The sequence below is a fragment of the Daphnia pulex genome, chromosome 8 (genome assembly GCF_021134715.1).
Source record: "Daphnia pulex isolate KAP4 chromosome 8, ASM2113471v1".
Taxonomy (NCBI): Eukaryota; Metazoa; Arthropoda; class Branchiopoda; order Diplostraca; family Daphniidae; genus Daphnia; species Daphnia pulex.
The window spans coordinates 4,730,445-4,753,525 of NC_060024.1; the positions used below are offsets into that span (position 1 = coordinate 4,730,445).

The 23,081-nt window shown below is 42.8% G+C and overlaps 2 protein-coding genes, 4 long non-coding RNA genes and 1 pseudogene across 6 annotated transcripts; 4 read left to right on the forward strand and 3 right to left on the reverse strand.

The window, feature by feature from the left end:
• Positions 1 to 384: 384 nt before the first annotated feature.
• LOC124199332 lies at positions 385 to 1,481 on the forward strand. The gene is made up of 2 exons (XR_006876784.1): positions 385 to 511; positions 569 to 1,481. It is a non-coding gene; the product is annotated as an uncharacterized LOC124199332 (long non-coding RNA).
• A 934-nt stretch (positions 1,482 to 2,415) lies between these two features.
• On the reverse strand, positions 2,416 to 2,873 carry LOC124199333. Its single transcript, XR_006876785.1, has 3 exons — positions 2,787 to 2,873; positions 2,588 to 2,693; positions 2,416 to 2,525 (listed from the first exon to the last, which is right to left on the reverse strand). It is a non-coding gene; the product is annotated as an uncharacterized LOC124199333 (long non-coding RNA).
• Positions 2,874 to 3,400: 527 nt separating this feature from the next.
• Positions 3,401 to 6,859, reverse strand: LOC124200549. The gene has a single exon (XM_046596817.1). It carries the CDS (start codon positions 6,857 to 6,859, stop codon positions 3,401 to 3,403), a length of 3,459 nt encoding a protein of 1,152 aa, XP_046452773.1.
• Positions 6,860 to 7,993: 1,134 nt separating this feature from the next.
• On the forward strand, positions 7,994 to 8,877 carry LOC124199335. Its single transcript, XM_046595148.1, has 2 exons — positions 7,994 to 8,544; positions 8,599 to 8,877. Exons 1-2 carry the CDS (start codon positions 8,330 to 8,332, stop codon positions 8,861 to 8,863), a joined length of 480 nt encoding a protein of 159 aa, XP_046451104.1. The 5' UTR covers positions 7,994 to 8,329; the 3' UTR covers positions 8,864 to 8,877.
• Positions 8,878 to 9,476: 599 nt separating this feature from the next.
• Positions 9,477 to 10,789, forward strand: LOC124199334 (annotated as a pseudogene).
• On the reverse strand, positions 10,694 to 12,775 carry LOC124199336. The gene is made up of 3 exons (XR_006876786.1): positions 12,701 to 12,775; positions 11,817 to 11,914; positions 10,694 to 11,084 (listed from the first exon to the last, which is right to left on the reverse strand). It is a non-coding gene; the product is annotated as an uncharacterized LOC124199336 (long non-coding RNA).
• Positions 12,776 to 15,120: 2,345 nt separating this feature from the next.
• LOC124199337 lies at positions 15,121 to 16,251 on the forward strand. Its single transcript, XR_006876787.1, has 2 exons — positions 15,121 to 15,876; positions 15,959 to 16,251. It is a non-coding gene; the product is annotated as an uncharacterized LOC124199337 (long non-coding RNA).
• Positions 16,252 to 23,081: the final 6,830 nt, after the last annotated feature.

The following is a 23,081-nucleotide window of genomic DNA, read 5'->3' on the forward strand; positions in this document are numbered from 1 at the left end:
GAATCTAAGGCTGAATTGATGTCGAAAATTGTCTCAAACGGAACAGTATTGCTGGGACAAGGCATTAGTTTTCCAAGTATGTAGAAAGACACAGATTTTAATGTAAAATCAATTGATGTGGCTTTCATTACGAAGGGCTGTTCGGTTGTAGGATTCACCAGCAATTCACAAACTACTATTTTTTTACAAGAAGTTCTTCTTAATTCACCTCGATCCATCCAGGTGGATATTCTATAATCTCTCTGGCGGATATATATTTAATAATACTTGTTCAAAATTTAACACAGAAACAGAATCTATTACCTTGTTAAGTCAGGTTCAGCAACAAGGGAAGGGTCAAGAAAAACCTCCATCATCTCAAAAACATCTATAAGTTGATGGCCAAATAATCGATCACGTGGACTGAAACTGCTTTCCATTTTGCCAAAATGTCGTCCGTTGTTAGCTGTACCATAGACTACGGCTGTACTTGTTCGGATGTAGTCTCATCTCACGCAGAAACTCTACAGAGGTAGCAGAGTAATTTTGTTGATAAATATCCCTGCAATAATGCTATAAATTTTTTTAGTTGGTGTTCAGGTTGGAGATCCTGTTGCAGAACGTGAGAACTCAACAAAGTCTGAGCTTCATGGCTGCCATCATGGCCACAGTGGTTTTGTTGCAGCCAGATGGTGAAAGGCGTGATCTTGTCAAGTTGAGCTGCTGCTGCTGCTGCATGCAGTTTATTGAGCTGGTGTTATCCTGAAGTGTCATTGCAGGATTGCAGGAAGACTTTTTGAAATGGTAAGTTGATTGAATTTATTGGTTGTAACTTGGGAAGTCTTGCGTCTTTTTTTTTTTAAATTCAACTGACAAGTAAACTCTGATCTGATGTAGACAATAAGTGGTGCTATTTCTTGCTTCCAAACAATAGCTTCCGTGAAAGATATCAGATAGCAATCAGCTTCCTTTGAGTTAACAACTTTCTTTTGATCAAACTAGAACAAAAATTTCCTCTCTGTATTGCAAACTTTTTCTAACCCTTAAGAATCAGATGTACAGAATTCTCTTTTCCTGGGATTTAATCTCCATTTAAAATTTCATTGCCAAATGCCAATGGAATCTTGGAAAAATGTCTGATGTCATTTGTTTTACACAATTTCTTTTGCATCTTATGTTTGATCATGGAAAATAATATTCCTTTTTCCCCATAGGACTTGATGATACTTAAACTATGCCTGTGCAGTGGTTTTTCCGCCTGTTTCCAGTTGAGAGATGTGATTATAGCTGATACAGGATTGAAGAAAAAGAACTGAAGTAGCTGTGCTCACTGGTGTTCACCTGAAATTGCTGTGCCACAGGAATTGCAGATAGCAGAGTTGCAGATAGTGTTTGGTTCCTTGTAGAAGTTTGTTTAAAGAGTCTGGAGATGATCAGCCACTTCTGATTATAACTTATGTAAAACTTCAAAGTTGTAAGAAACATACAAGTCAAGTGCTAAACATGATTTTATTATAAGTTATAAGACACAGCAAACAAAAAACTTTAAAAGGAATTGCTTTATTGTCCCACCTCCACCCACAATTCCACCACATTTTACAATCACATAGACACATAGACACATACATACACTTAAGTTAACCCGTTGGCTGCCACGCCATACAACCCGTAGGTTGTTCTCTACTCTCTACGCGCCATGTCTGAAGGATCCATGACCAAGGTGGGACTTGCCATTGCTGACAAGTCCGGGCTGACACGGTGACAGGAGAAGATGGAATGCACAACCTCTAGAATCCATCACCGCATCGACAAGGGGGAAGTCCCTATGGTGCATTGCCTAACGGGGCCTTTCGGCGAATCTGGGGCTGGTGCGACTGTCCGACCCCGCGGCATGAAAACCACGAGACCGAACAGCGCGGCCCGTGCTAAAGAGCTAGGGGAGAACAAAGGCGTGGCAGACAACGGGTTAACTAACAAAACATCATACCAATAACAATAGATGATCTGCGAAGCACATGTCGGATGTCACCGCCAAGTTGATGTCGTAGAGATGTCAACGCCAAATTGATGTCGTAGAGATGTCAACGCCAAATTGATGTCGTAGAGATGTCAACGCCAAATTGATGTCGTAGAGATGCCAACCCCCTTTCGATGTTCACCTCTTGGCTACTACCTACATGGAGATCAAGAACAACAAGATAATAACAAGAATTCAATTCAGGACATACCAACTGAACTTACACATGATGAGTTGACACCAATCAGGTTTCCCCAGTAGAAGTAGTAGTTCCCATTCTCAAGTTCTCCAATAGATGGAATGAATCCAGAGAAAATTACTTTGGTCACAGCTTTCTCTACGACAGAATGTTCAAGTTATGACACAACATAAAGTTTCATTTCTGAAATAAGAATATAATACCACAACACTGCCAATGTGAAGTTGGTTGAAAAAGATGTTGCTAAGGCCAACATTGGTCCAAACTCCAAACTGGGGTTATGGTGATCTAGCGAGCCCAATGAAAATCAGCCGATAATTGTGTTGAATCCTACCAAAGATGAAAAGAATATGTTTTAGCAATACTTTAATAAAGCTAGTGTTGATTAATACTTGTATGCTGTATCATTTGGATGACATATTCAGCAGGCATACAATGATTTTGGCAAAAAAAAGTTGACAGTAGCCTGCAACCTGCAAGCCTCTTTCACGTTTTCTCCTGCAAATTAATGATATTTAGGTTATCCAACATATTCAAGAAAAAGAACACATGCTCAGCAAATTCCACACGAAATCAATCGAATTTACTTACAAATTTATTGGTAATTTACGAAGAAAATAGCTACAGCTAAACTTTTGACAACGAACCGCCATTAGCCCATAACTTACAATCATCACGCCGTCTGTTTGACACATCTAAATCTCAGTATCTAAAGGGCTAACCTTTAGATAGTCACAAAACTTGAAAACATGATTTTTGTTTGCCAAAACCTAGCACGGAATCTTTAGAACTCTACCGAGAACAAAGCTCACTTGTTAGTTTTATGCAAATTTTCCGGAAGTAGACCGGAAGTAAGCGATAGCGCCTTAACCATTGAGCTGATGATCAAACAAACAAAATATTCGTGAACTCCATGAAATTTGGGGTCGAAAAGGTATAATTTAAACGAAATCCAGATTTTGGTCAAAATCGAGAATTTTCCTGAGACATAGAGCTGTATTTCACGACGGCGTGACAAAGACATATCATTATAAGAGAGTAGTAGATGTACGATGGGGAATTTCAATTGACTAGACGAAGGTAGACGAGAGATGGAACAATGGAAATAATATGCAGAGCGATGAAAAACGAGATATAAAACACTACGATGCAACGATACAGAACAAGTACATGCAATACATGCCATATAATTACATGCAAATCCATTAAGGAGCCGGAATATTGGCTTCCTGGTCATCCCCATGTCCGCGGATGTGGCGATGAATGATGGAGACAGATCCCTGGATGGCCATCAGACGGCACTTCCTCCGGAGGCGGCGCCAAGGAGCCGGGGGGATGTTGAGGGCGACGGCCACTGCGTTGTTTGAGGGGAGCCAGGATCCCAAGGCGCCAATAACGAAGGGCAGAGTTAACCCCAGGCAGCTGTATTTCTCTATTTTTCTGGCATGGCCAGCGTCGAGGGACTCGGGAGCGTCGAAGGTGATGGTGAGATCAATTATTGTTGGTGGGTCGGTCGAGGAGATGACTATGTCCGGCCTCAGGGTTGAGCCAGGGAAGACTCTGTTGACAGACGCTGCATGGCCGGCCCTGGTGATGGTTTTCACAATTTCCGCCAGCACGAGGTCGTGTCGGCGGCCAATGGCCGGAAGATTACTGCGGCAGTGGCTGGTTACGTGTGAGGTAGTCTCGGCATCAACCTTGCATCTCCTGCACTTGGTGTTGGGAGCAGAGTAACCAGGATTCCCGAGGAGCGGAAGCAGGCCGAGGCGGCTCTTGTGGATGAGATTCCACTCGTTGAATGAGAGGCAGGTCCGATGAGATGAGAGGCGGGCAATGTCGTTAGATGGGTCGAGTAGTAGCCCCCTTGCTACCCTGCCCTGATGCAAGGCATTTGTGAGGGAGATTGTCCAGCGTTTCCGGATGACTGAGCGGAGGCCCCTTACAGCTTTCAGCGAGAGGCAGGAGACGTCGTCGGCGATCACTTTGGTCGATTCATCGCCGGATACATCGATCCTAACTTCAAGTCTTCGTGCTGATTTCCTGGCACGGGACCAGGTATTGGAGCCACACCTGTAGAAACGGGTGTCGTGGAGTCCGCCTTCTACCGAACCAGAGAGGTAGTTAGAGAGGGGCAGCGGATCAGGCGGCTTGCCGTTGAATCCCCTGGAGATGTTTTGGCTGAGCTGGGCTCTGGTAGTGAGGCGGACCACCGGATCGTTGCTATCGAGGAGTTGAGCGGCACGAGCGATGATCCAGATGTCCGAATCTTTAGCCAGTTGAGAGGCACCTAAGCCGCCAGCCCTGCGATCGGAATAGAGGAAGCCGTTATGAGCAGTGTGGGGGACGTTGGCCACGAAACGGAGGAATTCGGCACAGCGAGCATCCATCTCGTCGAGAAAACCGCGAAGGACCCTCCCTGTGGCGAGATGGTGAGAGAGAGACGGCAGTAGGTGGGCTCTGTAAACCTTCAGTTTTTGCCAAGGCGCCAAGTCTGAATCGGCGACCTTAGTCAGCTTGTCGGGCAGATCACAGACGGGTCGAAATGTTAGACGAGTGCCCATGGGGACTCCTAAGTAGCACTCGCTCTCACCTTCCTCCAAGCAGCGAAGAGAGGTGCCATGAATGTGCAGGAGAGATGAGTTGGTGGCCTTACCCTTGGACAGGGAGAGGAAAGAGCATTTTGCGACGTTGAACCTGAGCCCAAGTTTCGCTGCCACAGCAAGCATGGCGTCAAGAGTAGGCTGAAGCTGATCAGGAGAGGATCCGATGAGGGCGACGTCATCCGCGTAAGCAGTGGCCTTCAGCAGGGAGCCGAAGAGAGTAAAGCCATGGTTGGTAGGAGCCTTGGCGCAGCGGATGAGGGGCTCAGCGGCAAGGTTGAATATGATGGAGCTTAGCCCATCTCCCTGACGGACACCGGACGTGGGTTGAATGGTGACCAGTTCCTTGTTGACAACAAACTGGAAGGTGCTGTTGGTGTAGATGTCAGTGAGGATGTCACGGAGCTCTGTCGGGATCGGAAGACTCTGAAAGAGTTGATGGAGGAAATCGTGGGGGAGCGAGCCAAAAGCGTTGGCAAGGTCAAGCCAGCAGATGGTAAGTCGGCTTTTCTTGAGCTTGGCCTGTTCGATGGCTGATTCCAGCAGCATGGTGTGTTCTTTTATTCCATGGACCCCAGGAAGGAAGCCCTTCTGCTCCAATGACAACCAGTCATTGTCGGACGCGACTGCGGTAAGGCGGGATGCAATGGAGCTCGAGAAGAGCTTGTATATGGTGGAAAGCAGAGAAATGGGCCTGAAATTGCCATAGTCGTCAGTAGGGCCTTTCTTGTATACCGGGATGGTGCGAGCCGATTTCCAACAGGCAGGAATGCCGTAGAGCCAGACCGCAGCGTAGAGGAGCTCAAGCAGCCGCCCAAATGGGTCCAGACGAAGAATGTCTTTGTATTCAACGCCGTCAGCTCCAGGAGAAGTATTGGAGGCCCGTTTGAGCTTGTATGCGACCTCCTGGCTCGATGGTGGAAGAGAGAGCAAGGAGAGGTCGTCATCGGACAGAGGGGCCCAGGAGCATGCGTCGTACGCGGCTTTCGCTTCCATGACGTCCGCTTCCGGAGGGCGAGGCTGCTCATAGGTGGCCTTGAGGAAGAGTGTGGCGGAGTCGATGGAGCCGGTGTAGCACTGCGATATCTCGCCCAGAACCTTGCGTACGGCCCTCTTCGGGTATCTTTTGAAGAGAGCTTGGAGTTTGCTGGCCGCCTCCCATCGCTTGGCATTGTTCTTCTGACGGATCCGCTGTTGTTGCCTGGACTGGTGCCTATTCGTGTTGGACCTTTGAGGTGACGTACGTGGAGGACGAGGAGGACGAGGAGGTCTGGAGGCCTCACTGCTAGATGAGTCGTCCTTCGAAGTGCGAGAGTGCCAGTCGGCAGCGAGATCAGATGCGATCGTGTCCAACTCAGTCCTGGAGGAGCACTCCACGATTATGGGAGCCCAGTGTTCGTAGAAGAGGTTGGCAGGAGTTGAACCGTCTTCGTCGTCAGGCAAGCTGCCGTCCAGATCGTCTACTCCTAGTTCGAAGGAGGGACTGGAAGCGCCGGAGTTCATGGTTGGCGAAGTCCCGAGAGGAGAGTGAGGCGAAGAAGTTGGCTGGTATGGAACGACGACAGGGCCTTGGTGAGGATCGCATGCTGGCAGATTGATGGTAGGTGGAACAGGAGCTCGTCTTGTCGCTGGAGGCGTTGGCTGTGGCCTAACGTGTGAAGGGAGAAGAGCCGGATGTGGAGCATCAATGCCTGCCAGTGGGAAGTTAGCCGTAGGAGTGATGGTGGGTGGAGCAGGGACTCGTCTGGGCCTGCCAGGTCGCATCGTGGGAGGAGAACAGCCCGGATGTGGAGAGGGGATCCAGGAATCATCCCCTGTCTTACTAGAGGATGTGTGCTCAGGCGACTCGTAGTAGTTTGGCGGAGTAGTAGAAGAAGCCGGTGTAGCAGAGGCGGTTCCCGGAGAGACGCTGCCGGCCGCTTCCACCAGGGCACCGTGCTTTTCGGCCCGTTTAGCAGCCGCGCGGATGACGGATGGGTAGCATTGCGTGGAGCAAAACTTCTTGTTTTTGTTGTGGCAGATGAAGGATTTGCTACAGGCGCTGTTGGCACAGGCTCTCTCCATGTTGGCGTGAAGGTAAGATGGTCGTGTCGTGTCGTACGTTCCCGCACGGTTTCTTCTTCTCTTTTACGGTTACTTCATTGGCTGGCATCAGGGGCTGGAGTGTCCGATACGCTAGCTGTGCCACGATGAAAAAGTTAGACGGAAAATTGCCGTATGGATCTGTGAGCTTAGAAAGAAAAGAAAGACAGCTGGCGCCTCGCTGGTCAGTGAGTTGTAAATGGCGTATAAATTGTCTTGCCCAGAGCTGGAAGAAATATTGAGAATATCAAGAATGTCAAATATGGGATGCTTCAGCTGCTTGCATTGGCCTTCACAGTTGATGTTCCCAAACAATCAATTTCGACGACTCAAGTCCAGTCTTCTTATGCACGCGAAACATCGTACAGCGATACCCCGGTAGCAGCATCCATCTAGTGGCGTTGTTGGAGTTCCGAAGAAGTGAGTGCCGGCCACCTGGCGGAGGAATTTTGAAGCTCGAGCCGTATCGTGGTGTAGTAGTGCGAGATCGGTACATGCAAGATAATGAGTGATGAGTAATGAGTATTAAATAGGGTGGATAAAGGCAGGCCCAGTAGAAAGCAATCGATCGATGGCTGGAATCGGGTGGGATCGAGTGATTGACAAGTGACGAGTGACGAGTGCGGGGCTAGAAAACCGCGGGGCCGTTGGACTGCCCGATGAGAGAGTAGGTGGCTGGCTTGAACAACTGCAAGCTTGCAGTTTGCTGTGTTGTCAAAATCGAGAATTTTCCTGAACTATAGTTCAGGAAAATTTTTGAAACCGGCAAACACTTGGTTGGTGGAAGAAGAAAAAGTTGGGAGATGGAAGAATTAACGTGTGATCGTCACGGCTGTGCTGAGCTGACTGAACGCGGCTCGCCACCGCCGTCCGCACCGTTCGAAAAGCACCGAACCGCAGGGCACAACGAAAATAATATGTTATAACGCTTTTTTCCCGTTTCTATTTTCAGGGCAGCAGCGCAGGCGCTGTGTGTACGACTACTTTTTTTGAGCACGTAAAAGGAAATACTAAACAATGTAAGTCAACCTTGAATTTATATACCCTAGATTGACGCGCGACCTAGGAACTTTCTCGGCTTCCTCGACTTTGTGTTTTGTTGCCATTATTTAGGGCTGTGGCCCGGGCCATGAAAGCCCGGGCCAAAGTTCGGGCTAAAGGAAAAAAAAACCCAACCCGACTCAACCCATCGAGGCATTTTTTTAACGGGGCGGGTGATGGGTCGAACCGCCGGGTCCGCGGGTCAACCCGAGATGTGGCGCCATCTATTGGTCAAATAAAGAATCTCACAGCTAGAAAGTGCCAGAAAGATCTGGAGGGATAGGATAGCTTAAATCCATGCATTGCAGATGCAGAGTTGCAGACATTCGATGTTCAGTCATCACGTTTTAAGTAGACGCTGACACGCGCTAGAGCTTCAAAAGGCAGAACACATGAAGTGGTGAAGGCAGTATGTCTAAACGTAAATCTACTTCTAATAATGGCGAGCAGTTATCGCGTAAACCTCAAAGTTTGTCTAAATCGAGCAATTCTGCTGGGAAAAAGAGATGTTTACCAATTAACATTAGCATTGAAAGTGATGATGAGAATGAGATGGATGATGCAGATGCGCTTCCTGCAACAAGCACAGAAATAACCAATCAGTCAAGTTCAGCTCTCATTGAAAGGTATCAATTAGTCTATCTTTTAATTTGCTGTTTAATGACTAGAGATCTCCTCAGCATTCCAGCGACAAGCGCAGCTAGCGAGAGGGCCTTTACTGTTGGCAAGGATATTTTTGGCATTTCGAGAATGAGCTTGAAGCCTGAGACCGTTGAAGCCCTAATCTGTCTACGTTCATGGTACAAAGCAGGATTAGTGGGGGTAAAAGAAGTCTACGATTTCTTGGAAGAAAACTTTGATACCTTACTTTTCAACTTTTGGAAAACGAAGAAGAAGAAGATTTTTAAAAACAATTTTTTGTACTTGTTCGATAACTACAGTTAATTCGGATTTTTGCTTCCAACACTTACTTCCAAGTTTCTTTTCGTTTCATTGATGTATGTTTGTTTACATCAATTCTCATGTATTAATTTTTTTTGGTTCATTTAAAACAGAATAAAAATTCAATTTTTATACGTTAGGAAATTTTGCCATTTATTGATAAACAGACTGAAAAGATGCTGAAAAAGTATGATTGACCCGTTAAAAACCCGGGCCGTGACCCATCCTGTTAATATTTTTTGACCCATGGGTTGGCCCGGGCCGAACCCATTTACTCTGTTGGCCCAACCCGCTCCAACCCGTGTTTGAAGAAAAACCCATCTAGGCAACCCATTAAAAAAAAACCCGCCCAATAAGCTCCGGGCCACAGTCCTACCATTATTACGTATTTAATTCGTTGTTATTCTTTTCTGGAAATTTTCAATTCATTTGGGATAGAGATTATTATGAAAAAAACCGTTAATACGTTTTTTTTCTCATGAAAAACGTAAGTGATTTTTAAATCAATCTGGCATCGCTGAAATGAGCAGACGACGGAATTGTCTTGTCAGTTGTCACATTTTTTTTTTTTACTAACGGATTCGACGCCGTGCCAGGCTTTTTTCGTTCCCAGTTACGGCATGTTTCGGGTTTTGATCTTTTGTTTTTGTTTAGATTAGGAATAACCAATAAACTATTGAAAAATGAGTGGAGTTTTGGAGAGAATTGCGGCTATCGAAGCCGAGGTATGATTACCAAACTTGACACATTTATTTAGGTTACCTGGTAACGATGGACTGTTTTCGCATTTGCAGATGGCTAAAATTAACGAAAACAAGCGACTGCTCAACATCTCATCTCAACGTCTGCTCAAAGCTCGTTTGGCCAAGCTAAGGAGAAAAGTCTTGACACTGAAATCAGGTGGAGGTGGGCATGGTGAAGGTTTCAATGTTGCTAAAACGGGAGATGCTGTATTGGGTTTGTTGGTAAATCCCATCATAGACCCTCAATAAAGTAAAATTTGTCATTTTAATGTGCTTCGTCAACCAGGTTTTCCGTCAGTGGGTAAAAGTACCCTTCTCACCTTAGCACTTTGGCAGGAGTTTATTTAGAGGTGGCTGCCTATGAGTTTACTACACTGACAACAGTCCCTGGCTGCATTCGTTACAAGGGTGCAACAATTCAGGTATTTAATGCAGTTATAGCTCCAATAATATGCAGCTATAATACCAAACATTTTCTTATTGATCTAATTCTTTTTTCTCCATTTAAATATTTTAGTTGCTGGATTTGCCTGGTATTATTGAAGGTGCCAAGGATGGTAAAGGTCGTGGTCGGCAGGTAATTGCTGTAGCCCGAACCTGTAGCCTTATCTTTATTGTGCTGGATGTCCTGAAGCCTCTGCAGCACAAGAAGATTATTCAGCGTGAGCTCGAAGGCTTTGGCATTCGTCTCAATAAACAGCCGCCCAATATCAGCTTCCGCAGCAAGGAAAAGGGTGGTGTCAATCTCCAAACTCTCGTAATTACATTCTATTCAATTAATGAGGAACAGAGTTTTCACGTTTCTTTTTGTTTCAAAGGTACCGCAAAGCGAGCTCGATTTGGACATTGTCAAAACTATTCTGTCCGAGTATCGAATCCATAATGCTGACGTCACTCTCCGCTCATCGCCACGGCCGATGATTTGATTGACATTATCGAGGGAAATCGAGCTTGCATCCCTTGCATCTACCTACTCAACAAAATTGGCACGACATTTTACTCTTATGATATTCTGTAAATATTGGTTTAATTGTTTTTGAAATTTCCACAGACCAAATCAGCATCGAAGAATTGGATGTCATTTACAAAATTCCCCATTGTGTACCCATCTCTGCCCATCACAAATGGAATTTCGACGACCTTCTCGAGAAGATGTGGCAATACCTCAAACTTATGTGAATGTACATCAGTTTGAAACTGTAAGAAAATCTAAACTGCGCGGCCCGGACCGGACCGGTGGGTATATACATCATCACTACTACTACTACTGGTTTTTAGATCTCAAAAAGATACAGGTGGTGGTGCGCCTGAAATGTACCTGAAAAGAAGATTGCGAAAAGGATCATCATCATCAGGATATTGTTTTTCGAGCGGGCTCAGTTTTCTCTCGGCGCCTAGCCTCTGGAGACGCGGAATTAACGGCCAACAGATTATCGACCATCACCGAGCTGATGATGGGCTTGGCGATTTTTGGCGCTGATCTGACCACCGCAAGTAGATAAGATACGATGGGAAAAAGAAATTAAAGTTGAGAAAACTCTTCATCTTTTAATTGTTCTGAAAAGAAAGTCTCAAAGTAAAAATGAAGAAAAGAGCCGCCCTAATTAGTATCGATGGATTGAGCTATTCGTTTAGTCTCTATTCGATTCTTCTTTTTTCTTATATATTTTCGCCCGTTTCTCTGCGGAGAACAACATAAAGATTCTAATTTCATCCGCCTACTTTTCCCTCTTTCTCCCCAATTCTCCCGGTTTATCATCTCCTCTTTTTCTTTCTCTTCCCTGCTGACTTGGAGAAAGAGGAAACTCCCACAAGCTCTAAAGTGGATTGATATATGGACCTACACCGTGTAGAGAGCTATCGTTGCCGGATCGACGAATGCAGGGCCCTCATCCGTAGCTTGAACATTGTAGCATGTATATAACCGCTTTGCTGGAGTAGAAAGAAAGGAAGAAAGAAAAAGAATAGAGAGAAAGAGGCACGTGCCCGATGAGCGCGCGGAAAAATACTTTACAAGTCCCAAAATTGCTCTTCCTTTTCCTGTGGAAGCAAAACACACACACATAAGTGGTTCTCCCAATCGAACTACTCCGAACCCCCCCCCCTCCCCACAGAAAGAAATTACATGAGATGAGAGTGAAAGATATGGTTGCGTGCTTGGACAGCGCACTCGCTGCTCAAGCGAAATTAACCAACAGCTCTTGGGATCTTACCGTATTTTATGGAACGGTGGGCGAAATGGACCGAACAGCACCAATCGGTCATAACTGGTGAGAGGCTGTGAAACATTCCTGTCACTCATCCGGACAATCTAAAAATTTGAAAAAAAAAATAAAATTCCTTTAGACGCCTGTGTACATCACTGTTGTAAATAGAAATGACTGTCAACATTATGGTCCTATATAACTGGAACTCATAGCAATTTTCTCCGGAGCAGGGGTAATGCAGTACGGGGGATGTGTATAAGAACACCCAAAAGGCGAAAGAAAAAAAAAACCGGGGCCCTGAACGCAATTTCTGGAACTTGAAGTAGAAAACGAGACCATAAAAGCATATCCCTCTCCTACTATTACAATTCTTTTTTAGGGGGGTTTTATTGCATTTACAGGGTAGAGTCGGAAGGAATCCCTTGGAGAATGCACCGAGCCCTTTATATGGCATCGACAACATCTTCTTAGGATCTAGGTTAAAAGTTAACGTTTTTATATTTCTGCAAAGCGATTTGAAAACGTTGCCGGATCGGGGCGGATGGAAGATAGGTGTAGTAAAGAAAAATGGTGGAATTCTCCGATTTAGTAATATACTCTGATCCTTTAGGGTCTTCCAGCTCATTTTATCGCCCTTATTCCACCCCCTCGTCTGATTTTTTACAGTCAACATTCGATTTCTCGTGTTTCTTTCCCTTCATTACACAACAACCAACTCTTAGCGGCTTGTTATAATTCCACGGTTCCTTCCCAATAGAAACGAGGGAGAAAAGAAGAAAAAGAGCTTGTTAGTCGTGTGCTTGCTGTCTTTGCGGGGATATTCCAAGATGCCGATGGGCTTGTATTCATTAGAAAAACTCACCCCCTTAACATCTCTTATTTCTTCTTACCTTTTGATGTTGGCTGGCCGGCCTTTCCCCTCAGTCCCTCTCGATAGAAAACCAACCTGGGCAATGTCTCGATTCTGGAAAAAGAAAATAAAAAGAATTGAGTGAGGTAACATTAGTGACTAAATATAAAATAGTACAACAACGAATCATTTACTGCCTGATTTTAGTCTTTAGTTGAAAGTTAAGATTTTATTACGCAACAATTAATCTCGACACTTTTTACAGTTTGGTTTTGCCGTTGTTTGGGTTGTTGGGAAATGTTGGCTCATCTGGTCACCGGCCCGATAAGGACGAGTGCGGACACGACTAACTTGCGACTAACGGCCTAAAGGGCAAGTCGATAAATGTTTTGACGTCTTGATAACAAATAAGTTTGTGAGCTAATAGTTGAAGTAGCAATAACTGTTGCTATAGAAAGACATTTTCCATCCATGATTGCCTATTGGCGCATATGATCGTCAACGCCAGGAATGCCCACCAATTGGGACGGATTCGATCCGGAAGACATGGCTAGTAGGAGAAGAAATCGTACACAAAGAATCAATGGCGATTGTTACAAAATAAATTTCACATCAAATTTAAGATACCCTTTTGAAACAGAACGTGTGAATAAGATAGCTTCAAAAAGTATTGGCTAGATGGCGGCAAACGAGAAGGAAATGAACGAGCGCCGTTTCATGAAATGCCTAAATAGCTATTTAATTTTTATCTAAAAAAAAATGATTAGCTGTACGATGAGATTCATCTTAATTATTTACACGTACCTTACATTTTTAGATTAGAAATGCCGATTGTCTACATCTGGTCTCCCAAAATGGGTAATCCGTATGGCCACGCCGCCCTGCAGACGGACAAGTATCACATCAGCTTCTGGCCCGATGGAGATGTCAAGAAAGAGTTGGGTGTAGTAAACACAGTTACGAATGGAGTTAATGCATCCCTCGTCTTCCATCAAGAATTGGATCTCTTCTACGAAGGCAAATGCCGACCCACTGGCGTATACGAAATCGTCAACGTCACGAATGAAGCCATTAATGGCATCCACGAAGAATTCCTCCATTACAACGGAATCAAACCGGCGGATGTCACATTGAAAGTAGCAGAAGAACACATCGATATTAAAAAACCAGAGATATCTGTTGGTAAAACGCCCTACACCTTTGTGGCCGAAATTGTTGGCCAAACTTCTGTATTGAACGTGATAAGTTCGACAAGTCTCGACGTCAGGTTCGTTACATTCGGAACCTTTCTATTACCGCAAACAGAGTTGCGTATCATTTTGCTTCAACCTCATCCAAATGGCCGATCCCAAACCACAAGGAATTCCATCCCAATTGACAGACATTGTTACGTCACAAGCGTTGGACAATTTCACCGTGCCGTGGTTCCAAAGTTACATTCAAAGATATTGGGTGAAAGATAAACATGCCGCAGATAATGCGTTTGGAAGAATCAAGAAATATTTGCTTGGATAGTTTAAGACAAAGTGTCTTTCTTTTATAACTGGGTTTTAATTATATCACTAGGATAGAAGACTAGAAGAGGAGCTTTGTAACATTAGATAAACATTTAGATTGACGAAATGAGAATGAAAATGTATTTTTTTTTTAATGATTTGATCGACTGCTGGATTGGCAATGTGGCCTTTTGATGGATAAAATTTAAAAAAAAACCAATGCATTTCCAATAATAAAAAAATGTCTTGAAAAAATGTATCAGCTCAACGATTTTTTGCCCTCGAATCTCCAATTAAGTTCGTAACCCTCGTAATGACAAGATATAAACCGTTACGGCCGTTTCCCGCAAAAGTTTTTTTTTTCCTCTTTTACCACTTATTTACCTTAATTGTTATTACATAATGGGGAATCAGAGAGCTCAGTAGGAGATTATGGTATTATTGTATTACCCTGATACGCATAACGATTTTCATCGATAAAATAGCAAATTTTTTCAAAAATATTCAATTCGAGATGGCAATGGTGTGTCATACCTGCAAATTTTTTAGTCCCCTCCCCCTCAAAAAATAAAACACGCCACTCGGCGTCCATGACTCAATAGAATAAGAACTGGAAGTGCTTGAAGTTGAAAATGTCTGACGTTGTTACGAGTGAAGTTAAAGAAGTTCGTCTTGGACTATTCCGAATCTGCTGGAAACACTTAAAGCTTACCCTCCGGAGGAGAGTCCCGACTAGCAAAGAGATTAAATTATGTGGTTCTCAGCTAGGCCGTTCTATAGTAATCTCGTTAGAAGTGTACCCACACCAGTATGTGATTACAGTAGTGACGCAGCCGAAAGTTGTTGACGAGGAATCGATTGACGGAAAAGAGCCAAGCAAGAAACAAAATAAATTGAATGAGTCGCTGGCATCTGAAGAAAACTTGGAAGATTTGGTAGTCAAACAGCCCAAAAAAGGTTTGGATTGAAAATGCTCCAAGTGTACACCACATTGAAGTGTTAGAATTACACAACTACCGCTACAATAATTCCTGGGAAGGATTTTTTCAGCATGAAACTTCTGAACTTGAGGAATGTTCGTTCATGATTTGGATAGATTATGGCACAAATGAAGTAAGACAGACCCACATGAACAAACAGATAGCTGAAATGTTACAAAGTCAAACTCATTGTGATGTCCAATTCCAATTTAAAAATGGACAATCTATTGGTGCCCACATCGTTATCCTATCAGCAAGCAGTCCTGTATTTGCTGCCATGTTCAAACCTGGATTTAAGGAATCACAAACCCGTGTAGTGGTCATTGAAGACATTGATGTGCAAGTGTTCAGACACTTACTGGACTATTTCTACACCAGTGAAGCTCCCCGAATAACAAGGAATGAAGAAAGCAGCATTATGTTGCTGTACAAAGCTGCCGACAAGTACGACGTCAATGATCTGAAAAAGGAATGTGTCGAAATGTTGTTGTTGGAACTGGACACTGAAAACGCCATTGAGTTGTTAATCTGGTCTGAATTCCACGTCATTCCTGAGCTACTTGAAGCAGCCATGAAGTTTACAGTGAAAAATTGCAAAATGCTTTGTTCTCATCCCTCATGGCAGAATTTGTTAAAGAATCACCCTGAATTATGCCTGGAAGTTTTCAAGAAAGTGGCAGACCGGTAGAAAACTGAATAGGCCTACTAAATGATTCAGCTAATATATAACTCCTGTTAAGGTAGAGTAAAAAGAATTTGTATCTCCACAAATATTTGTAAACACTTTGTCCATTCATTATATTATCATATTTGTGTTGATAGACTATTGTCCAGGTTTTTAAAGGAAGAGGCCATTTGTATCAACCTAACCAGTACATCCACTGGCTTATTGCCTGTTAATATCTGCATGGGAGATGCTCAACATTTTAATTTGCTTTCTTGAGTTTATTCATTCTTTCTTTTAATTTGTTTACGAAAATGCTGTTTGTACTTCCATTAAACTTAGAAAGTAATCGTGTTTTATATTCGTAAGCACAGCTACTATTGAAAATTTGTTATACAGTTGCAATAGTAAAGCAGAAATGTCAAAATAAATCGTTATGTTTAAACACTTATCCACACACACATTAAACACACTATCCTCTGACTCTGAGCTTAATGTCTTTCCCATTAGTGGATCTTTCTTCTACTCTGCATTGGTCATCGTCCTGTTACAACGTGAAAATCTAGCTCTCACCCACCGGCAGACGTCTAAAGCCCCTTTTCATTCCAACTTTTGTGACTACCTCGTTTGGAATGGAAAAAATTTCAGCTGTTCCTTTTGAAAACAAGTGCCACATCCTGGATGAACTGGACAAGACTGCTCATCATCCAAACGACCATTGCTACTCAACAAAACGTAATAGCATTGCTTTAAACAACAAATCGATTAACAGATCCTTTTTACATGTTTGAATAGTGCATCAGCATTTACAGGGCATCAGTATTTAGGGAATTAAGATGAGTGACATCGATACTTCTGTTCTGTGGGAACGACACGTAATAGAATGAAAGAACAGCAAGGCAAGTCAAATTTATTGCTGTCTTGTCATGTTCTTTATGCCAACAATAACATTGAAACACAATTTTTCTTTTTTAGTAGATCGCCATCGCGTCTTTTAGCCAAATAATTCTTCATAACGTTAACCATTCGAGGGAACTCGACTGATGAATTCAGAAGAACACTCCAGAACAACACAAGATGTTTCCGTTACTATTTCGACATACAGGTCCAGTCCTAATGCTTTACCAAAGTCATGCAGTTGTATAATCTGTATTATTCTAAAATAGATTGGAAATGGATCAACTTCAACCGACTGAATTCATTACCGTCAGCTGCACTTTGGATCTACTTTTCAAGACGGTGCTGTTCCATCGTCCGGTCTCCAATCTTTAAAATTACGTAAGTTTGGTGGGGGGAATCATCATTGCGTAAATTAATTTGTTCGAAAATCTCTGAACATTGCATATTACAGCAAACGAGCCATCTTCTAATCGAGTCTATAGTCTCAACGAAAACCACTTTAATCGTCACTGCGCCAGTCACTTTGAACGCAAGATGGACTGGGAACGATCCCACACTCATCAGCATCAACCAACGAGTTTGAAATAGCCAACTTCTCGACGGGCAATTTCTGACGGAAATATTCGATATCAATACAATAGCGAGTGGTAAGTTTGTTTTCATTTTCCGCCTCATTACAATATTCAATTGCAATTGATTTTATCAATCTTGCTTAGCACTGAGACGGGCAACTCCATTTGATCCTGATTTAACCTAGAGTTGTACCGCCTCTATCTAGCATTTGCCACTCCAGGATTATTGACAACCTCTTCCCTTTCGTCTTACAATGACTGCAGGTACAATGCCTCTAAAAAGGTCACCTGTCAATGGTCTTCTATAGTCTCTGCTTTGCTACGCCAGCTGGAGTAGCAGTTCTTTGTTCAGCATCGCCGAGAACACCTCTGCTGGATTCTAAGACGGACTCTATCAATTGAATACTACCCTGACGCTGGTATGCACCGGTGGGGGACATGAGAAGATGGCCAAACTGTTTCATTCCAGAAATGCCATCAACAACAAAAGAAACACGCGATAATGAAAACAGTTCACCCTGCTTATCCTGGCAGCCACAGCCGGACAATCAAAAAGTTGATCTAATTCTTGCTCAACCACAGCGTAAAAAATGAAATCCAATCGTAGGGGATGTGTCAACATCATCGGCTAATGAGAGAGAAACCAAGTCAAGGCCCTTGTCTGTCCATCTTTTACACAGCATCCAGCCATCGTCATTTTCACCGTGAAGAAGGTAGGAAAACATTCAGTTTACTTTTGATTCCTATTCGTCAATCGCCAATTGTTTCAAATAGCCGGCAAGCTCATACTTTAAGGTGAATTTGATTTTTCTGTTCAATCGACAGGTATGATATTGAAGTAAGTTGAAATCTTGAAGCCAATTGTAAGACAATTTCTAGTAAATATCAATCTTGGTTTTTGAAACATGTCATCCCTCTTCTGTAAAAGTCACCCTGGAAAGTTAATTTTATATTTATAACACATGTTCTAGTGATACAAATATTTGTTCTTATATTTGGCACTGTTCTGTAAATGTAGGAGACGCGAGCATTGATCATTCTTCGGGTCATGGATAGGCGATGGGATATTCGTTCAACAAGATTTACTTTGTTGTTGAATGGAAGTTAAAACGTAGATCCATGTCTGTAATTGTCGAATTGTAGGACCAGAATTCATCGCTCGTGCATGAGCCAAAGCATTTTCCATGGGATTTACAACGGTCAGGTCCAGGATAATTTTGAACAGGTGCGATGGAATGTCCTGCCACCGTGCGGCTACATCGAGTGGAGTGAGGCCGGCAATGTCTTTGATGCCAACATCGACCACAACCTTTAAAACACCGTTGACATCAGGTGTGGTGTGCTGAAGCAATTGCGTAGCAATCATCTCGGAACGATGAGCGAAAGCCAAATGGAGAACAGTTTTCCCGCGGCTGTTTCGTGCGTTGATTGTGCGCGGGTTGGATTTTTAGAGGAGTCTGCGGAACAGCTTGATGGGAATATCCCTCCAATGACTTGCGGCTGCGTGAAGCGGCGTCATCTCATCTCTTTCTGCATTTGTCGTCGTGTTGACGTTCGCTTCGTCGTTCAGTAACGTGTTGACTTCGGCCACTAGAGTCTCAATCGCCCGCTGGTCGTTAATTTCGATTGCCGATCTGGACTCGATAGTGCGATGCAGTCGAGTTCTCCCGTATTTGTCGCTTGCGTTCAAATCCATTGCTCATTCTGAGATAAATTGCAATTCAACGGAATTATTTGAATATTAATCGTGAAAATTCAAGAATTCCAATTTGAGTATGGCTCGTATGAGTTTACTTACTTGCACAGCTTTTGATTTTTCCACAAAGTCAAGTGTGGAATATTATTTGTGTGCTCTTTTTCAAAGGCGCCGTTATAGCACGAGTCCCACAATTCAATAGGTAAGCGTAAAGAGGCAAGGAATCCTGACGTGAATTCCGCTGAAGAGCAATAGTGTTTAAAATTTATCGCATCTCCACATGGGCGACGTTCAAGTCCTTTATAAGTTAAAGGGCAACCTCCGTAAGAAATCTTATTTGCTTTGGTGTCAAGTTTCTTCATGTGTCATTTGCTGATGTTGAAAGACACTCATCATCTTCCGATTGAAATTATCGGATGACGACGCAGAAAGTGTATACGAGTCATATACTACAAGTTGTATTGTTCCGTACGTTTCTTTCTCTCGTTACAAAAGGTAAGGGATTTTTAAAAAACCCCGGCTTCGGCATGTAATGTATAAGGGACTTCCTCCTATTTATTATTCACGGGTAGAACAAGGGACGTACTGCTGGCTATTTCCTTTTGTTACCGCTTTACATTCCTGCCTTTGTTTGAGTTGTTAATTCTCTAGATATTTATGTGATTTGCCTCAATCAATTAATGCTCGTTTTTTCCATCCGCAGCTTGATTCTTCACCTTGATTCTTTCCACGACTCAGCCAAGTGCTCCCTTGTTTTGGTGGATTGCCGATGCGACGTCAACTAATAGTTTTGTGAGAAATAGAATTTTAAAGAAAAAGAATTTGTCTAACGTTCTTATTATTTTTAATCGCACTTTACTTAATAGGATAATTTAGCATTTAACGCTCAAATCTTTGACAACATCGGATTAGTCATGGTAGTGAAGCAGACGACAGCACTGCCAACATCTTGTGGTATGATCAGATAACACTCTAGAATTTTCAGAACTTGAAGCTGATTACAATTAGACGACCAGTTTTGTTTTTTACAGTATCCTACCATTTGTTGCTGTCATCTCCTGCCCAAGAACTGTGAAAACACATACTTTTGTCTAACCACACCAGGCTTGACCTGCTGCCAAACTTGGGTCGTCAATCCCTCATCATTTATGTCGCCAGTTTTTGCTCAGGTCCTTTGCTTTTGTCTTATTAAGGTTAAATGACTTCTATGGTTGATTTTTGTCTTTATCTATCACACAATTTAAGGGTCAAATTGATTTGCTCATTTGAAGTCATCAACACTAACCTCGTGATTTTATTGTGAACCAAGCAGGTTGGCCTGGAACTACTGTGCGGTGATAGAAATTCATATTTCATAAAAGAGTTTGAAATGATGTCCTTTTTTGTTGGTAATGTCTCCCCAGTAGTCTTGACACTTCTTTACAAATCTCATTACTTAATTATTCTTTTTGTTCTATTTTACCGGATATGTAGCACCAGCACTTATGGCTGCCCTGATGCTGTTGTCGGCGGTGTTCCCCAGGAACTTTGACGCTAATTTTCTTCGTTTTTTATAACTCCCAAGTCTTCGATTGGATTTGAAATTATTCTCGTGCTCTTTCACACATCCAGCCGTCATCACTTTTACCATGAAGAAGGTATGAAGACTTTAAGTTTACTTGTGATTCCTATTCGTCAATCGTTTAAAATAGCCGACAAGATCTTTAAAGTGAATTTGATTGTTATGTTTTGTTTGATTGTTATACGACAGGTATGATGCCCAGCACAGAGCACACTCTCTACTGCCTGCTGGGTATCTAAATAATAGACAAGTGAAAGACAGTTAGATCTAGCCGGTCAATTGACTTTTGTCAATTGATCTTTCCAGGGTAGTGTCGTTGAGTTTTTCAACAAACTAATTTTTGCGAATTTTTGTCGATCAGAGAAACCTTCTTTTGCGCAATTTGTAATTTGAATAGTTTAACAGAATTTTCAACTATTTTTCAAAATGTAGGAAAGTAAAATCATGTTGTAAAGAAACACATCGTGTTTGATTAAAATTCATTATTCTTTCGTTTATTTGGTATAGCGTTGAGCAAAATTTTGGTGCTTGTATAGGTTAATGATTAACTTCTGTTTGTGTTGTCATTAGTCTTATTAGGTAGCTATTTGTCAAAAGAGGATTTTAGAGAAATGTCGGTTATAAAATAGATAATTAGATTTTGGTGTAAATTGATTAACATTAGTTAGTAGAACGATTAGTAAGCCTATCGCTTTTCTTAAATGAAAGTGTTTTATAAGAGAAAATTCGGTGAAATTTCGAAGTTTGTTTTTGAAACAAAAATTGTTTTTCCAGATTTTTAAAATTTACTCTTCTCTCTCGATGATTTCTCTCTCGATGATTTCTTTCCTTTTTATTTCAATCGATATTGTGCACTCAACACTTACTGACACTGAAATAATCTCCGACGCGAACATTTTTGACCAACCTGTCAGACGGTCGAGATAAAATCAAGTCGAGGATTCCTCCTTTTTCGTGTGTTGATTCCTTGACGTGTTGTACAAGGCCGTGCGATTTGATTAAGTCGAGAAAGGCTCGATCATTCCTATCGGGATTTTCGACGTGCAGGTTGAAGTCGCCTGTGAAGATTCTTTTGTCTCCATTCGACGATTCCAGCATGGATTCGAACTCTTGTATGAATTCATCTCTGCTGTTCCCCGATAGTCTGTAGATGGTGACGATTCTAATCTTTTCACTTGAACCGATGGTAAGGGAGACATCGAGATATTCGAACGATTTGTAACTTTTGTGGTAATTCCTAGTAATGTCGATGTTATCCTGGCAGAAAATAGTGACCCCGCCACCTCTACGACCTATTCTCGGTCTGTGCAAAGCTTGAAATCCTTTCGGACATGCGTCGTTTAAATCGGAATTATTCTCGAACCAGGTCTCTGTGACAGCGACAACGTTCAATTTCGATTGGACTATTAGTTGTTCCAGCTCTTCCCTTTTTTTGCCAAGCGATCGCACATTTACAAGTCCAAATTTGACTTTTCCTGTGACCACCGTTCCCGTCTTGTTGATTTCTTTTGCAGTTTTCTGGTTTTCCGCCACTTTATTTGCTTCTCCTTCGGCGACATACTTTTTGTTTGCGGCAAAGCGCATGTCCGGCTGTCCATCTGCTCTTAGTGGCCCGGGAGGATTTAATTTCTTCTCTACTTTGTTGCACTTGAATCGCATGTCTGGTTGTCAGTCTTTTCGCAAAGGAACAGATGAATTGGTTGGTTTTGTGAAGATAGTTGCCGGAATTTTCTCTTGAATTTTACCATGGTTTTCGGAGATATAGTTCTTGTTGACTGCATAGCGCATATCTGGATGTCCGTCTTTCCTTAGTGGACCGGAAGCATTCCAGTCCGGTGTTTTCTTGTTTCCGGCTACTTTATTTGCTTCTCTTTCGGCGACATACTTCCGGTTAACTGCATAGCGCATATCTGGTTGTCCGTCTTTTCTAAGTGGACCGGGAGCATTCCGGTCGTAACTGTCGTCGTCTGACGAAGTGAAGGTTTCGCTAGTGACGGCAGATTTTCGAGCGACATGATTACTACTGGCACTCTCGCGATTGCTCTTGTATCGCATGTCAGGTTGGCCAACCTTTCGTAACCGACCTCCCATTTCAGACGTTCTACAACTTATAATGTCACGAAAAGACTGTGGAAATGATCAAATCGCTTTCGATACTCTTTACTCGCCCTTCACCTTGGAAAATGAACAAATGTTGCAGTAGAAGTTATGTCGCAACAGGCGGAATTGCGTGAAATATAGACACGTTTCGATCTTCACGCCAATGTTAACAGTTAATTTTCTTTGGTTTAGTTTTGAAGAATGGAGTTGGATTTGGTTTCTGAATATTCTGGGGAAAAGTGGTCGAATATGAATGAAATGTTAGACATACTAATAGAATTCGATTTATGCTTTTTCTGTTGCTCACCTGTTTGCTCTTTGGTGGAAATGGAAAACGCGATTTCAGGAGATTCTGAGGCGCACACTAATTTTAGAATTCGTTTGTACTTATTTAGTAGTTAGCTTTTGGCTCGACTCTTTGGTGAAGTCAACTAATAGCCATACAGTCGAGA